General features: G+C 45.7%; 1 protein-coding gene across 1 annotated transcript; it reads left to right on the top strand.

Annotated features, from left to right (window-relative positions):
- LOC133110113 (equilibrative nucleobase transporter 1-like) lies at positions 1 to 17,677 on the top strand. The gene is made up of 12 exons (XM_061219994.1): positions 1 to 181; positions 704 to 833; positions 6,472 to 6,518; positions 6,653 to 6,729; positions 7,262 to 7,354; positions 8,093 to 8,232; positions 8,372 to 8,514; positions 11,921 to 12,061; positions 12,496 to 12,603; positions 13,024 to 13,210; positions 13,950 to 14,073; positions 17,359 to 17,677. Exons 1-12 carry the CDS (start codon positions 1 to 3, stop codon positions 17,536 to 17,538), a joined length of 1,551 nt encoding a protein of 516 aa, XP_061075978.1. The 3' UTR covers positions 17,539 to 17,677.
- The last annotated feature ends 563 nt before the right edge of the window (positions 17,678 to 18,240 follow it).

Consider the following 18,240-nt stretch of genomic DNA (forward strand, 5'->3'; position numbering starts at 1 on the left):
ATGACGCTACGTGGAGTGAGTCTGCGCTGCTGGCTCACCCTGGCCACAGGACTGGTGGAGTGCCTGTGTTTTACTGGGGTTGTTTATGGGTGGCCCTCCCTGGTGTTTATCCTGAAAGCCAGTGGGTATTTCAGAGACCAGTGTGTGAATGCCACAGGACCCAATGGCACACAGTACATGGGTGAGTGTGACTGTTTACTTAAATATTTGATGAAAAGTACAAAAACTTCATTCACTGTTTCATTTATTTTTTTGCCACTAGAAGACAGGCTAATGACTATCAATTGTGATGTTCGTATTTTTAAGGAAACATTTAAGGAAACATTTCTTGCACAAATAATACAATTGCCATTTAAAAAATATGTGAAAGCGGGGCCACGGTGGCGCAACAGGCTAAGATGCAGCAGAATTGCGGTTGCAGTTCGCTGCAGTTGGACAGCGAATGGCCAGACTGGTCAAGGCTGACAAGAAGGTGGCAGTAACACAAATAACCACACATTACAACAGTGGTTTGGAGAAGAGCATCTCTGAACACACAACGCATCATAACTCTAAGTGGACAGGCTATAACCTAATAAAGTGCTCGGTGAGAGTACATGATAAAAGACAATGCAGATGATGACATGCAGTGAACAGAAATTGAAATGGAAGTTTTTAAAAACGCTTGTGGTGTGAATACCTCTCTTCCCTCTACTTTCCCCAGACTGTAGCAAACAGGATGAGCTCTTCTCCCTGGTTTTCACTATTGCCGCCTTCTTACAGAACTTCCTCAGTCTTCTCAATGGATTCTTCTTTGACCGCTTCGGTACCATGGCATCCAGACTGCTGGCAATGTGAGTTTCAGACGTTGTTGATGTGTAAAGAACAGTACATGTAAGACAGGTAGCTCAAGATTTAATATGCGATTGAGCTAAAGGAGCTGGACCTGAGGTGGCATTCTGGACAAAAGAGATGGACATACTGCACATGAACAAATCAAAATCTTCTGTGCGTGAATTAAATGGTTGTCATTGTGAACAAAGGTGATGAGAGGTCTGTGTGCAAGCAGATGAAAATAGGTCCTAGAACTTGACAAATTACAATATGTTCAAGCAAATGGAAATGCAGGCAGGTCTGTCCCTGCTGCCCACAGAACTAGCTGGATGCACTTATGCTTTCTTACACTGCAAGTTACTGCAAAATGAATGCAATGTATTGTCTTCTAATTGGCCTGCAGCCTAAGAATATGAACATAAGAAGACACAGTAACAATGTCAGGGCATTAAGCCCACTGAGGCTTGTTGTTCCCTGCTGAAAGAAAAAGTAGCTAGATACAGTTGTGTTCAAATAAATAGCAGTGCGATAAAAAAAGTGAATAAAGTGCAAAACATTTTTAATAGCTTTCATTTCAAATGTAGTGGAAACATTACACATTCAATTCCAAATCAAAGCATTAGCAAATTTGAACAAGTCTGTGTTATTCATTTACAGGAAGCAAAGAAAAGGAATATTAATCTGTTCAAAAAAATGTAGAAATTTCTCTTCAAACTCTTCAAACTGTATAAACTGAAGAAGTTTTTCAAGATTTAACTTCACTTACTGAACTAATATTTAGTTGCATAACCATTGTTTTTGATAACTGCTGCGCATCTTTGTTGCATCGAGTCAACCAACTTCTGGCACCTAGAAACAGGTATTTCAGCCCAGGATGAAGAAACTGCATTTTTAATGTCACCCCACAAGTTTTCAATGGGGTTGAGGTTGACGGATTGAGCTGGCCACTCCATTACCTCAATCCTTTTTGTCTGGAACCAAGATGTTGCTCGCTTACTTGTGTGTTTAGGGTCATTGTCTTGTTGAAATATACATTACATTAATGGCATTTGGCAGACGCTCTTATCCAGAGCGACGTACAACAAACTGCAAAGTGCATACCTATAACCAGGGATAAGTGCGCTAGAGGGAAGTACAATTTCAACTACCACCTGCGCAACAAAGATAAGGACCCGGCCTTATTTGATCATCTTTTCTTTTTTTTTTCTTTTTTTTTTCCATAATACACGCAAATGTAAGAACAAACCGCTTACCTAGCCAAACACTGCTTACCTAGCCAAACTAAACATCCTGATACACAAGTAAATATCACAGAAAGACAACAATTAAGGTTTACAGGGAGGAAGGGAGAGACAGGATGAGGTGTAGCTTGAAGAGGTGCGTCTTCAGTTTGTGCTTGAAGATGGAAAGAGATTCTACTGTTCTGACTTCAACAGGGAGTTCATTCCACCACCGTGGAGCCAGAACAGACAGTAGTCGTGAGTGGGAAGTGGAAGTTCAGAGAGAGGGAGGCGCCAAGCAGCCTGTGGAGGCCGAATGAAGAAGTCTGGCAGGGGTGTAGGGTCTGATGATTTTTTGGAGGTAAGCTGGGGCAGCTGCTTGGAAGGCTAGCACCAATGTTTTGAATTTGATGCGAGCCATGACAGGCAGACAGTGGAGGGAAGTAAGCAGGGGGGTGACATGTGAGTGTTTTGGAAGGTTGAAGACCAGACAAGCTGCTGCATTCTGGATACGTTGGAGGGGTCTGATGGTGGACCCTGGGAGGCCAGCCAAGAGGGAGTTGCATTAGTCCAAGTGGGACAAAACCATCGCTTGGACCAGGAGCTGGGTCGAGTAGGGGGTGAGAAAGGGGCGGATTCTCTGTATGTTGTATAGTCACCGCCAAAATGTTCTTGGAGAGGGAAAGTCTGCTGTCCATCACCACGCTGAGGTTCCTGGCACAGGGTGATGGTGTCAGTGTGGTAGGGAAATGGAGAGATCCAGATGGGGTGAGGTAATAGCAGGGATGAACCTGGGTTGAGCTTTAGATGGTGGTTGTCCATCCAGCTCTGGATGTCACCCCGGCAAGCAGAGATATAGGCTGAAACCTGTGTATCAGATGGTGGGAATGAGATGAAGAGTTTGGTATTGTCCACATAGCAGTGGTAGGATAGACTATATGCAGTGATAACAGGGCCAAGAGAACGAATGTAAAGAGAGAAAAGAAGTGGCAAGCAAGGGTAGCAAGGGTCCGAGGTGTCGATACCGTACCAGCCCAGGCAACCTGGAAGGAGTGACCAGAGAGGTAGGATTCAATCCAGTCCAGAGCTGTGCCACAGATCCCCATTGCTGACAGGGAGGACAGAAGAATGGAGTGATCCACAGTGTCGAAGGCAGCCGAGAGGTCTAGAAGAATGAGGACAGTAGAGAGGGAGCCTGCTCGTGCAGCATGGAGTGATTCACTGATGGAGAAAATAAAGAAGAAAGTTGAATAGAAGCGGATCGTTCTATTGTTTTAGATGGAAAAGGAAGAAGAGATACAGGGCGGTAGTTCTGGATAATGATTTTTTAGCAGCGGAGTGATGTGGGCCCTCATGGAGGATGATGGAAAACAGCCAGAAGATAAAGATGAGTTGACAAGGGAGGGGACAAATGGGAGAATGTCAGGTGTGATAGTCTGGAGGGGAGAAGAGGGGATAGGGTCAAGGGCACAGGTTGTAGGGCAGTGGGAGAGCAGGAGTTCAGAAACATTAGAGTCTGTAAGGGGAGAGAAAGTAGAAAAGGAAGGGATGGGCCTAGAAGGGAGGAAGGGCACAGAGAAGGGGGTGGTGGTTGCAAAGGATCTGCGGATGTCTGTGACCTTCTCATCTAAAAAAACTCAGCGAAGTCATCAGCAGCGAAGGATGACTGAGGTGGAGGAGGCGGCGTGCTGAGGAGAGAGGAAAAAATAGAACAGTTTCCGGGGGTTAGAAGTGGAGTTCTGAATTTGTGTTTGATAGTATTTTACCTTGGTGGCAGTAACGCCAGGAGAGAGTGGTAGGTTGTGAGGTCTGATGGGTCTCTGGATTTTCCCCACTTCCTCTCCGCTGTGCGGAGGCTGGCCCTGGAGGTATGGAGGGTGTCAGATATCCAAGGAATGGGAGGGGATGTGTGAGGTGGCTTTGAGACAAGGGGACAGAGAGAGTCAAAGGCGGAGGAGAGAGATGAAAGGAGGGTGGCAGATGCCGAGTCAGTGGGGAGTTTGGAGAAGGATTCAAGAGGGGGGAGTGAGGCGGTGACAGTGGTGGCAAATGAAGAGGGTGAGAGGGAGTGGAGGTTACGGCGGGCTGAGGAAGTGTGGGTGGGGGAGAGGAAGAGGGAGGGAGAATGAGATGAAGTGGTGATCAGATGTATGCAGAGGGGTAACCATGAAATTGGAGCATGAGCAGTTCCTCACGAAGACACGGACAGGAGAGTGATGACACCTTGGATTGTTCGGTGGGGAAGGTGGAAGGTTGGAGCTCGAACATGAGCGAGCACTGGGACAGGAAGGAGGCACAGTCTTTGAGTTTGCTGTCATAGTGCTCCAGCGGTGGCAGACAGGGCTCTGGCTGGGACCAGACTGGTTCAGAAGCAGGAACATGTTGAGGCGTGGAGATGAGGGTGCTGGCCAGAGAATTTGCCAACATGTAAACCTGGTGGAGTAAGTTGGCCCCACTCTCTTTCAAGGAGCAGAGTTCGGTGTCGTGCACTCCGAGGAGCTGTCCCAGCAGTCTGCAAAAATACCTTTTAGGCAGAATGAACTCAAATGATAATAAGAGATAAGAAATTGATCACCTTCTAAATGTGATGTCTTATCTTACTACCAAAAAGGACACACTAATATGCTTCATATGGACAAAAAAAGCATTGTAGTCATATTCAGATGGGTTTGGATAGGTTTTCTGACCTCAATATGCACTCAGTGCAGACTTTATTAGGTATTTATCAGACTTTTTTTTTTAACTTATTGGTCTTCTATTGCTAACGTCTTGGTGCCAAATACCATAGGACAACTTCTGAGGTCTTGTGGAGTCCATGCCTCGACGGGTTAGAGCTGTTTTGGGGGTACAAGGGGGACCTACACAATATTAGGCAGGTTGGTGTATATCCAACCCATTTCTTTGGAAAAATATTTATTTATTTACAATTTACCTGATGTAATGGGTAGAAACGGTTTTCTATGAGCCAGAATACTGTATCTGTAAAAATAAGTTATTATCTCTTGATTTAATATAATGCATATCTTATCCATTTTGGATAGATTTGGAGACGCTAAGAGGCTAAGGGATGCCAAGATACACTGTTTACAAATGACCTTGTAGAACCTCGGTAGTTTTACATATGTTTCTCAAATTTTGTACTCATGTGGCCAGGCCATGGGTGAACCAGGAAATGTAAAGTATGACCTGTGTTAGACTTTCAGAGGTGCTCTGTAAACTAAGAATTACAATGTTTGTTTTTAATGTTTTGTAAATTTACAGCCCATCATTTATATAAAGAAAATGAAAATAAATCATGAAATAATTAATTTACAAATAATGTAGGAAACCCTCTACAAGAAGATCATTATGGTTTAAATGAGTTCTGTAGGGAAATGACCTAGCAATGTATTTATGCAACAACAACAAGTCGTTCAAGACGGCATTTGCTTTGGTATAGTTCCGGCAAAAACATAGATTTCTCGAAATTGGCTGAACCGATTATGAAATGAACTTTGTCAGAAAAGAGTCGTAGCTTCATAACCAGGTGGGATATTTGGTTCCATAAATGTGTCTGCATTTAATAATTAGCAAAACAAACTTTTATTTCTATCAATAAAACTGTGCGTTTATCCATGCAACTTCTGAATTGTATTTTTTGTATTTTTTTGTTTGTATATTGGAACATGATTTTTTGACGTAGTGAAATGGTATCAAGGATTGTTGGAATATGCCTTTTATGCCTTTTCTTGTTTCAGTCTGTGACTTGTTAAGCCGTTAACATGGCATGAGGGTGCCTGGTGTTTTATTGCCCTGCTTTGCAAATAAGAATCTGAAGTGTTATCACTAGCAGAGGTCTGAGTCGGAGGTGGCGTTATTTTCTTCAAGGACCTCTCTGTATTTGGCTGCATTCATCCTTCACTCAATTCTGACCAGTTTCCCTGTCCCTGCCGCTGAGAAGCACGCCCATAGCATGATGCTGCTACCACCATGCTTCACCGTAGGAATGGTATTAGCCTGGTGATGAGCAGTGCCCAGATATAGTGCTTGGAGTTCTGCCCATTGTGTTACATTTTTGTCTCATCATACCAGAGAATATCTTTCCTCATGCCACAAAATTCCTTTAAATGTCTTTTGATTCCAAGCGGGCTGTCAAGTTGCCTCCGTCTAGCCACTACTATAAAAGCTTGATTAATGGACTGCTGCTGAGTTGGTGATCCTTCCGGCAGCTTCTCCCATCTCCCATTATCTTGTTTATATGCAGCCTTTTTCTCAATTTTTATCAAGTATGCCAATAATTCTGGAGCCCACTGCAGATAAAATGTATCCCCCCACACCAAGCCCATCACCTAACTTTCTGAACTCCTTTACCCCAGACCTGGGGTCAGACCTTTTCGGAATTTTCCTCCAATGATTAAACTCATTTGTGTGATTTGTGTTTTCTTTTTTCCTTTCCCAGAATACTGTACACCACTGGCACCTTGCTGATTGCTTTTTCACATCCAGGTAAAGTGTTCTGGGCCTTTAACTGACACTCACCCTGACACAGTGGCAGTTTTCCATGCAGGCTTCTGTGTCAGTATATGAGTAACCCTTTCACAGTTTCCCTATCTCTTTATCTCCCCCTCTTTCTCCTGCAGAGATATCCAATATACTGTTTCCAGGTCTGGCCTTCATCGCAGTTGGAAGTGACATGTTATTGCTCACAAACATGCAGGTGTGTCCCCATTATCACTGCTCAATCATATGCATGGGATGAAAGTTGGCTACAACTTAAATGAGTTATGAAATAGGGATGGGACCTGGCATCATCACCATAGAATGCTCTATGATTACTAACTTTTGCGAAGAATAGAAAATAATAGAATCCAGATAAGCTCAACCAATTGCAAGGCACATTTGAGATCAAGTAATGCAGGGATTAATTGGAAATCAGCTAAAACGTACATTTTATCTGTGAATTGATCACAGGTCACAAAAATGTGATGTTCTGATTAATCACAGATGGATGGCGGGAAAGAAAAATGACATTAGTTATAATAGAGAGCCATAGTTGACCCTGTTCTGTATACGAGTAGTTTCCTCCAAGAAGTGTATCAACAAGGGGGACTATTTCAGAAAGTCCTTAAAACAAGGTTTGTGGATGAAATACTTGTGGGCTGAAAACCAACAGACACATTGTAGCCTCCCAGGTATAGTTTGAGATTGCTACTTAAAAAAGTGTTTTTTTGACCCTCTCTATCATCCAGGTGGGGAACCTCTTTGACACCCATCGTTCCACTGTCATCACCTTGTATATTGGAGCCTACAGCTCCTCTGCCATAATCTTCCTCATAATCAAGGTAACGGCAGTTAAATAACAAACCAAAAATGTGTTCTGAGAGGTATGTGCTGCTCTACTGGAGAAAAACAGGTGAAGGCAGCTGCTAGAATAACAGCAGAAACATTTGCAGAAAAGAGATTATGTGAAGTTCATGCCATAAAAGAATCATAATATTAAATAATATTAAGGGGAATAATAATAATAATCCTATCACTAGACCATCTATAATGGGCAGTGAATTGCCACCTTGCTGTGGTCAGAGGGTTTCCATTGCTCACTGAATAATTCCTAGTGCAGCGCTACTCAACTCCACGTCCAGCGGGTCACAGTGTCTTCAGGCATTTGCTTCAACTGCTCGTTACAACACCTGATTTCATGAATGAGCTTATTATCTGAACCAGGCAGGTGAAATAATTAGTGAAATCAGGTGCTGTAGCACACGGTAGGAGCAAATAGCTGCAGCCACTGCGTCCCATGGGACATGGAACATATATCCACAATTTTTGCGGTACTGATGAAGCTGCCGATAATAAAACTGGGAACCTATCACCAGGAATGTTTTCATAATTAAGAAAATTAGTAGCTTTTCAGGAGTGGAAAATATTTACCACATTTTCTGAGAGTTTTGTTGAGATTTGCAGATTTGTTGAGGACTGTGGAAAGTGCAAACCAACTGACTTGGAAGTGCAGGCACTCTGAGGTACTGTAGCAGAACCATTATAGGGATAATGATGATCCTCTCCATCTTTGGTTACAGGTGGCATCTGAAAGAGGGATCTCTCTGCACCATGCTTTTTTCTTCTTGTCGGCATGCAGCATAATCCACCTCATGAGAACCTTCATCCTCATGCCAAAGAGGCACATCCCCTACCCCCTCCCTGAGGGCTACACTTATGGGTATGAACCAGCTTCACAGGGGAAAGGGAGGCTTACATCCACAAGGGTAGACTAGACCAGTGGCCTAACAGCTGGCTGCCTGACTGACAGTGGTGTAGCCGGCTTTCACAAAGGTATTAAATCCTGGTTTCTGTTACAGGATGAGCTGTGGACAGACCAAATGTAACACCCATTGCTTCACAGAAAAAGCACAGACAGACAACACAGAGCCTGTGCAGGGAGAGGAAGGGATAGAGAACGCAACATCTGAACAAGGAAACCCCCAGCAGACCCCACAGACAGGTATGGCTCTGCTATGCAGTAGACATACAGTGAAGTCTGTAAGTATTTGGACAATGGTACAATTTGGATTCACATTGGATTTGAAATCAAGCAATGGATAATGACGTTAAAATGGAGACTGTCATCTTTAATATAAGGGTGTTCACATCCACATTGGGTGTGTTACATTTCCCTCTCCAAAGAATCGCCACCTTAACGTGGTGGAGGGGTTTGTGTGTCCTGGTGATCCTGGGAGCTATGTTGTCGGGGGCATTAGCATTAGCCCCCAGTAGGGTCTCCCAAGGCAAATTGGTCCCAGGCGAGGGGCCAGACTAAGAAAAACTCCATGACATGGCCTCACAGATACCCAGCTACCTCACCCGGAAAAGGGAAACCAGGGCCCCCTTCTGGAGCCAGACCCGGGAGGGAAGCTCGTCGGCGAGCGTCTGGTGGCCGGGCCTTATCCCATGGGGCCCGGCCGGGCACAGCCTGAACTGGTAACGCGGGGTTGCCGCCCTGTGGGCTCACCACTTGCAGGGGTCGGCATCGGTGCTTTGCCCAACGAGCAGTGGGCGAAGGCGGGGATCCGGGCGTGCTGATACTCAGCGTCGCAGACTGGTTCTGGGGACGTGGAATGTCACCTCTCTGGTGGGGAAGGAACCGGAGCTAGTGTGGGAGGCGGAGCGGTACCAACTAGATATAGTTGGGCTCACCTCCACGTACAGCACTGGTTCCGGAACCAAACTCCTGGAGAGGGGCTGGACTCTGTTCTTTTCTGGAGTTGCTCAGGGTGAGAGGTGCCGGGCAGGTGTGGGGATACTCACAAGCCACCGGCTGAGTGCCACTGTGTTGGAGTTTCACCCAGGGAACGAGAGGGTCGCCTCTCTGCGACTACGTGTCGCTGGGGGGAAAGCTCTGACTGTCATTTGTGCTTATGCACCAAATGGCAGTTCAGAGTATCCGGCCTTCTTGGAGTCACTGGGCAGCATCCTGGAAAGGGTGCCGCCCGGAGACTCCATAGTTCTGCTGGGCGACTTCAACGCTCACGTGGGCAACGACAGAGAAACCTGGAAGGGGGTGATTGGGAGGAATGGCCTGCCTAATCTTAACCCGAGCGGTGTCTTGTTATTGGACTTGGATTGTCCATAACGAACACCATGTTTGAGCATAGGGTAGCTCATAAGTGTACTTGGTACCAGAGCACCTTAGGCCAAAGATCGATGATTGACTTTGTGGTCGTATCATCAGACCTGCGGCCGTATGTCTTGGACACTCGGGTGAAGAGAGGAACAGAACAGGCCACTTGATCCAACTCACCACCGGGTGGTGATCAGTTGGATCAAGTGGCCTGGGAGGCTGCCGGACAGACCCGGTAAACCCAAACGTGTAGTGAGGGTGAACTGGGAATGTCTGGCGGAAGCCCCCTGTCCAGGAGGTCTTCAACTCCCACCTCCGGAGGAACTTCTCGTGCATCCTGGGGGAGGCTGGGGACATGGAGTCCGAATGGGCCATGGAGTCCGAATGGGCCATGTTCAAAGCCTCCATTGCAGAGGCGGCAAGCAGGAGCTGTGGCCAGAAGGTCATTGGTGCCTGTCGGGGCGGCAACCCAAGAACCCGCTGGTGGACACCAGCGGTGAGGGAGGCCGTCAAACTGAAGAAGGAGGCCTTTCGTGCTTAGCTGGCCCGGGGGTCCCCCGAAGCAGCAGACAGGTACCGGGTGGCCAGAAGGGCTGCGGCTTCGGCAGTCACTGAAGCAAAGAAGCAAAAACCTGGCTATAGGAGTTCAGGGAGGCTATGGAGAAGGACTTTCAGTTGGCCTCAAGGAAGTTCTGGCAAACCATCCGACGACTCGGACTCAGACTGACCCGGACTGGGGATGTTGTCGGGCGGTGGAAAGAGCACTTCGAGGAGCTCCTGAACCCAAACAACACGTCCTCTGTGGAAGAGGCAGAGCCCCAAGACCCGGGGCAATCTGCACCTATATCCTTGGTGGAAGTTGCTGAGGTAGTCAAAAAGCTCCTCAGTGGCAAGTCGCCAGGTGTGGATGAGATGCTGAAGGCTCTGGACATTGTTGGGCTGTCTTGGCTGATATGCCTCTTCAGTGTTGCGTGGAGGTCAGAGACAGTACCTGCAGAGTGGCAGACCGGGGTGGTGGTCCCCATTTTCTAGAAGGGGGACCGGAGGGTGTGCTCCAATTATCAGGGTATCACACTCCTCAGCCTCCCCGGGAAAGTTTACTCTAGGGTGCTGGAAAGGAGGCTCCGACTGATGGTCGAACCTCGGATTCAGGAGGAGCAATGTGGCTTCCGTCCTGGTCATGGAACAGTGGACCAGCTCTTTAACAGCGGGGTTGCTGCCGGGGTCATGGGAGTTTGCCCATCCAGTCCACATATGCTTTGTGGACTTGGAGAAGGCTTTCGACCGTGTCCCCCGGGGAAGCCATCCGGTCCCTGTATAACCAAAGTGAGAGCTGTGTCCGCATCCTCGGCACAAAGTCAAGCACGTTTCCAGTGAGTGTGGGACACCGCCAAGGTTGCCCCTTATCACCGGTCCTGTTTGTGATATTAACGGACAGGATCTCAAGGTGCAGCCGAGGTGAGGAGAGTGTCCGGTTTGGTGACCTCAGAATTGCGTCTCTGCTGTTTGCAGACGACGTGGTTCTGCTGGCTTCATCGAACCGTGACCTTCAGCACGCACTGGAGCGGTTTGCAGCTGAGTGTGAAGTGGCTGGGATGAGAGTCAGCACCTCCAAATCCGAGGCCATGGTTCTCAGACATCCGGAGGGAGCTCAGAGTAGAGCCGCTGCTCCTTCGTGTCGAAAGGAGCCAATTGAGGTGGTTCGGGCATCTGATCAGAATGCCTCCTGGGTGCCTCCCTCCGGAGGTTTTCCGGGCTCATCCAACTGAGCGGAGACCCCGCAGTAGACCCAGAACCTGCTGGAGAGATTATATATCTCTCCTGGCCTGGGAACACCTCAGGATCCCTCAGGAGGAGCGGGAATGTGTTGCTGGGGAGAGGGACGCCTGGAATACCCAGCTTAGCCTACTGCCACCGCAACCTGACTCCGGATAAGCAGATGAAGATGGATGGATGGATGGACATTTCCCTCTGTGCAGGGAAATGTATTAATCGGCAATTAAATTGGCCATATGTGGACAATCAAGTTCTAGACACAGGATAATTAAAGCAAATAGGATGCACCTGACAACAATTTGGAGTGCCACAGTAAAGGTTCTGAATAATTATGTAAATGAGAGTTTTCAGTGTTTGATTTTTAATACATTTGCAAAAACAAAACTTTGTTATTACAGGTCATTGTTTGAGTATAGATTGATAGGAGCGTGTCCTCTCTGACTCGCTGTGTGCCACTATATATCTGTCTACCCCTCTCTCCTTCTCGATCTCTCTGTTCACCCTCTCCCTGTAGACAGTTTTAAGCAGTGTGTGCTCAGCTGGCTTTTTCTGTGGCTCCTGGTGTGGGTGTCTGTCACGGCTCTGCGGCATATCCTGTTCATTAGCACCCTGAACCCCATGCTGACCCTCCTGGCTCACGGAGACACAGCCCAAGGTAATCCCCTGTCTTCAGTCTGCTGCTCAGACGTCTACGAGATAACTCATCTAGCCAAGGCACTGTTCTAGTGCAGGAATGGGCCCTGTGATCTGGCATTAGATTACATTACATTAATGGCATTTGGCAGACGTACAGTTGATTAGACTAAGCAGAAGACAATCCTCCCCTGGAGCAATCCATCCCCAGGGTTAAGGGCCTTGCTCAAGGATCTTATTGTATACAATTGCTAATTCCAATTTGGAGAGAAAAGGGAAATTTTTAAATTGCATTTAGATAAAGTGAAGGAGAAATATTGAATCCAGCTTAATGGTGCTTTTCTGTGAGACAATGAGCAGAAGAGAGACAGGCTGAGGAGCTGAAGTAGTGTGTGAGGCCATGCTATGGTGTGCTGCTGTATGCTAATCCTCTGCTCTGCTCTCCCTCTGTCTCAGTGAGCCACTACACCAACGTCTTCGCCTACACACAGTTATGTGGCATACTGTGCGCCCCCTTGAATGGCCTGATCATTGACAGATACAAGGCCAAGCAACGGGCCGAAGGTAGGTACCTGTGTTACCTTCCCACAGGTGTGCTGCAGCAGGGAATGCATATTGCTTGCTGGACATATTGTGTTACCTGAATGCATTAAACATTCAGCTGCAAGGGAGGAACAAAAAAACTGGTTGCTTTTGGAAAGAAGCTTCACATGTTCAAATCAGACATTTCATCCGGAAGGCTACTACACTTTACACAGCAATTGGAGAAAACTACTGGGAGAGGGAACAATAATGGCTTCCTTGACTGTTCATGGCACAAATCTTGGCTTCATGTTGACAAACACTAATAACAGACTATAAAGGCACTCAAAAGCCTAGAATCAACACTAGATTCTGAAATCAGAATATCGCAGCAGTTAAGTGTTTGGGGGCTGCCTGTAGCTGCCTCTAACTCTGCTAACCTAGCTCTTGCCTCTGCCACAGGAGAGACGGAGGAGGAGAGTAACTTGCGCTCTGTGGTGCTCTCCCTCTTCCTCACTGCCCTGCAGTGCCTCTTATTCTCCATCTGCGCCACCATACCTGTGCTCCCGCTGCAGTACCTGACTTTCGTCCTGCAAGTGCTCAACCGCGCCTTCTCGATTGGAGGGAATGCAGCCTTCATCAGCATTGCGTGAGTGACCAAATCCACTCATTTAGCAGCCCTCTTATCCAGAGGAATATATGAAGCATCACATGTCCAGAGTCACATACAGTTTTTCAGAACTGCTTATCCAGAATGTTCCCAGCCTGGGGCCGTTCTCTGTGTGAGCATAACATACATTCATATTTAGTCATTTAGCAGATGCTCCTACTCTCGTACTCGTACTTGAGAGCTCTGAATAATTGTTGTTGCTAATTGTCATGATGCCTCACAGCAAGGAGGTCCTGGGTTCGATTCCCGGTCGGCCGGGGCCTCTGTGTGTGGAGTTTGCATGTTCTCCCCGTGTTCGCGTGGGTTTCCTCCGGGCACTCCGGTTTCCTCCCACTGTCCAAAGACATGCAGGTTAGGCTGATTGGAGAGTCTATAAATTGCCCATGGGTATGAGTGTGTGAGTGAATGGTGTGTGTGCCCTGCGATGGACTGGCTGTCCAGGGTGTATTCCTGCTTTTCGCCCAATGTATCCTGGGATGGGCTCCAGCCCCCCTGCGACCCTGTTCAGGATAAGCGGGTTAAGATAATTGATGGATGGATGAAATTGTCATGATTATTGAGTAGCAGTGCAGCCAGGATGTCTCTCTTCCTTTCCCTCATTCTCTGTCATCCCCCTCTGTTTTACCCCTATTCTTTCCACTTTTCCCCCTATCCTATCATTCTCCTGTCCTCTATTCAACCATTTTTTTCTGATCATACTCTCCTCTTGTCTGTACAGTTTTCCAGTCTGTCACTTTGGTAAGCTAATCGGTGTGGCTAATGCTACAGTGACTGTGGTGTTGCTCCTGCAATTCCCCTGCATCATCCTGGTGAATGAGGTGTTGGATGGAGACCCCTTATATGTGAGCACCGCACAACTGTGCTCCACACCCACACACCCAGCATCCAGTCACAGCAAAATCATAATAGTAATCACTTTTCGCTTAGTGGCCAGTGAAGATATGTGAAGATATGTGCAACGTTCAGTTGCTGATATTTCCCATTAAAATTAGTTGATACCTTTGTCAGCCTTTTGTTCCATTTTAAAATTAAAAGTAGTACTTTAGAGAATAGGGACATCACTTTCCCTGCAGATTGTGTGATTTATGAAAATGAGCTTGATGTCAAAACATTTATGTGAACTGTGACCCATGCACACACATTTTCGAGTTTGTGGAATTTTCTTGCATATCCTTTGTCAGAGGTACTCTCAATTCTGTGTTTTTGGTGTTATTCTGAAATATTTAAGAATTAAGAATTCAGACTCCTTACCACCTGTGATACTTCCCAAGTTTCAGCTAATTGCCATCAATTACATTGTCTTTATATAGTGCTTTTTACAACGCAAGATTGTCACAAAACAGCTTTACAAAGAGCCCAGGCCTGACACCCCCTCAGAGCAAGCCTAGGGCGACAGTGGCATGGAAAAACTCCCTCACTAACAGGACAAAACTTTGGCAATGGGCAAACAGTGAGTTTAACAGTAGTGTTATATGTAATATAAACAGTGGTGTGAAAAAGTGTTTGCCCCCTTCCTGATTTCTTATTTTTTTGCATGTTTGTCACACTTAAATGTTTCAGATCATCAAACAAATTTAAATATTAGTCAAAGACAACACAAGTAAACACAAAATGCAGTTTTTAAATGAAGGTTTTTATTATTAAGGGAGAAAAAAAATCCAAACCTACACGGCCCTGTGTGAAAAAGTGATTGCCCCCTAAACCTAATAACTGGTTGGGCCACCCTTGCAATGAGTCTCTTACAGCGCTGTGGAGGACTTTTGGCCCACTCATCTTTGCAGAATTGTTGTAATTCAGCCACATTGGAGGGTTTTCAAGCATGAACCGCCTTTTTAAGGTCATGCCACAGCATCTCAATAGGATTCAGGTCAGGACTTTGACTAGACCACTCCAAAGTCTTCATTTTTTTTTTTCTTCAGCCATTCAGAGGTGGACTTGCTGGTGTGTTTTGGATCATTGTCCTGCTGCAGAACCCAAGTTCGTTTCAGCTTGAGGTCATGAACAGATGGCCGGACATTCTCTTTCAGGATTTTTTGGTAGACAGCAGAATTCATGGTTCCATTTATCACAGCAAGTCTTCCAGGTCCTGAAGCAGCAAAACAGCCCCAGACCATCACACTACCACCACCATATTTTACTGTTGGTATGATGTTCTTTTTCTGAAATGCGGTGTTACTTTTACGCCAGATGTAATGGGACACACACCTTCCAAAAAGTTAAACTTTTGTCTCGTCAGACCACAGAGTATTTTCCCAAAAGTCTTGGGGATCATCAAGATGTTTTCTGGCAAAATTGAGATGAGCCTTAATGTTCTTTTTGCTCAGCAGTGGTTTTCGTCTTGGAACTCTGCCATGCAGGCCATTTTTGCCCAGTCTCTTTCTTATGGTGGAGTCATGAACACTGACCTTAACTGAGGCAAGTGAGGCCTGCAGTTCTTTGGATGTTGTTGTGGGGTCTTTTGTGACCTCTTGGATGAGTCGTCGCTGCGCTCTTGAGGTAATTTTGGTCGGCCGGCCAAAATTAGTCCCAAAGCTTTAGAAATGGCTTTATAACCTTTTCCAGACTGATAGATCTTAATTACTTTCTTTCTCATTTGTTTCTGAATTTCTTTAGATCTAGGCATGATGTCTAGCTTTTGAGGATCATTTGGTCCACTTCACTTTGTCAGGCAGGTCCTATTTAAGTGATTTATTGATTGAGAACAGGTGTGGCAGTAATCAGGCCTGGGTGTGGCTAGAGAAATTGAACTCAGGTTTGATAAACCACAGTTAAGTTATGTTTTAACAGGGGGGGCAATCACTTTTTCACACAGGGCCATGTAGGTTTGGATTTTTTTCTTCCTTAATAATAAAAACCTTCATTTAAAAACTGCATTTGGTGTTTACTTTTGTTGTCTTTGACTAATATTTACATTTGTTTGATGATCTGAAACATTTAAGTGTGACAAACATGCAAAAAAATAAGAAATCAGGAAGGGGGCAAACACTTTTTCACACCACTGTAAATACCTAAAATTAATAAGTTAAATCATTAATGCCAACACCAAACCGTGTCCCTCAACTAAAGGATTTGCTATATAGGTAAAATTTGAGCCTAGACTTAAATATAGGAAGTGTGTCTGCTCAATGGGTAAATCCATAAGAGAGGGGCTCGATAGGTGAAAGTTTGTGGAGGAATGTATGGGTGGAGGAGGTCCTTAAAATGGGGGAGCCACATTACGGCCTTAAATGTGAGGAGTAGTTTGAAATCAATGCAAAATTTAATAGATTGCCAATGGATAGATGATAATACTGGGGTAATGTGCTCAAAGCATTTTGCTCTAATTAGAATACAAGCAGCTGCATTTTGAACAAGCTACAGGGGCTTTAAGGAGATATTTGAACATCCTGACAAGAGGGCATTACAATAATCCAATCTGGATGGAAAAAATGCTTTTCAGCATCATATACTAAAAGCATTTTCCAAATTTTGCCAATATTTCTCTTGCCTCTATAATGAAGTGCTTTTTATGCGTTTTGAAGGAGAGCTCAGGATCAAAAGTGACACCAAGGTTTTTGATGACTGTATTCGAAGCCATAGAGACACCAAGGTGTAATGAAATGTCAGGCATTTTGTTTCCGATGGACTTTGGGCCAACAACCAATATTCTGTTTTACCAGAGTTAAGAGTCCTTTATGGCTTTGAGGCAGGCTTCCATGTTTGATAGTTTCACAATGGTCTCAGGTTTGGCTGATATGTACAGCTCGGTATTATTTGCATAACAGTGGAACGTAATGCTATGGTTGCTAAAAGGTAACATATATAAGGGGAAGAGCAGAGGTCTGAGCACAGATCCTTGTGGTATTCCATATCTTACTCTAGAGCGATATATGGACAAATTTGTAGTATAAACAAATGATAGATAGGACCTGAACCAGGAGAGGGCCTGTCCACTTAGGCCAACAAGATTTGTTTCCGTCGGTCTATGAGAAGACGTAATTGTATGTTACATTGCTGCCTAAATGTCCTACAAACAATTTAAAAAGAGCATGTTTCACTGAATACTCTGGAGGTGTGTTTTTACAGCACCAAAAAACGAAAATATATATGCATAGCTGTTCCAGTCTCTTCTCTTACTCCCTCTGCAGATAAACATAGCCCTGTGCATCCTGTGCCTGGCCACGTTCATTCACCCGGCCTATGTCTATATCCGCTGGCGCAGATTGGCCAATCAGAGAAGACGCTCCGCCCAGCCACCTCCCAACTATGAGAACGCCTTCTCTGGAGACAATGAAGACCAACCCCAGGATGTCCCAGGCTCCTCTTAGACGCCCCCAAAAAGGGACACTCACAATATCCCCTCTCCTTTCCCCGACCCACTGGTTCATGACAGTGGTGGCTATGTCAGGATTTGGGGAGGGTTCAGGCTTGGTCTTGGCTTCTTCTTTCCTGTTTCTGTAAAGAGCATCTCATCAAAAACTGCATTCATGAATACAATTGACACATTGAATGTACTGGGGGTGGTAAGCATTTTAGTAGTTGATACCAATACCAGAAAAATTCCATGATTCTCGATACCTAATAAATTATGCAGATATAAATTGCATATTGCAAGGGGTGGCCTGTAGCGTAGTGGTTAAGGCAAATGACTGGCACACACAAGGTCGGTGGTTCTAATCCCGGTATAGCCACAATAAGATCCGCACAGCCGTTGGGCCCTTGAGCAAGGCCCTTAACCCTGCATTGCTCCAGGGGAGGATTGTCTCCTGCTCAGTCTAATCAACTGTACGTCGCTCTGGATAAGAGCGTCTGTGAAATGCCAATAATGTAATGTAATGTAATATCAATAAAAGTCCCATGTACTCCTTTATTAAACAGCTATGTATGAAAATTAAGAAACAAGACCAAGTGAGCCTGGTTTTGGCTGACCCTGCAGCTAAGGGGGGGGGCATGTGTGGCAGAAACAGGTTGGGTTGACCCATGCCTGTCAACGCAGAAATGGAACTGGACCCTATTTCACCTTTTTATGA

The sequence above is a fragment of the Conger conger genome, chromosome 14 (genome assembly GCF_963514075.1).
Source record: "Conger conger chromosome 14, fConCon1.1, whole genome shotgun sequence".
Lineage (NCBI taxonomy): Eukaryota > Metazoa > Chordata > Actinopteri > Anguilliformes > Congridae > Conger > Conger conger.

Bases quoted from the DNA above. Each gene is read 5' to 3' on its own strand.
- LOC133110113 (XM_061219994.1), top strand. From the start codon at position 1: ATGACGCTACGTGGAGTGAGTCTGCGCTGCTGGCTCACCCTGGCCACA. The intron at 6,519-6,652 runs GTAAAGTGTTCT...TTTCTCCTGCAG, and splicing joins GATTGCTTTTTCACATCCAG to AGATATCCAATATACTGTTT. The intron at 12,062-12,495 runs GTAATCCCCTGT...CCTCTGTCTCAG, and splicing joins TCACGGAGACACAGCCCAAG to TGAGCCACTACACCAACGTC.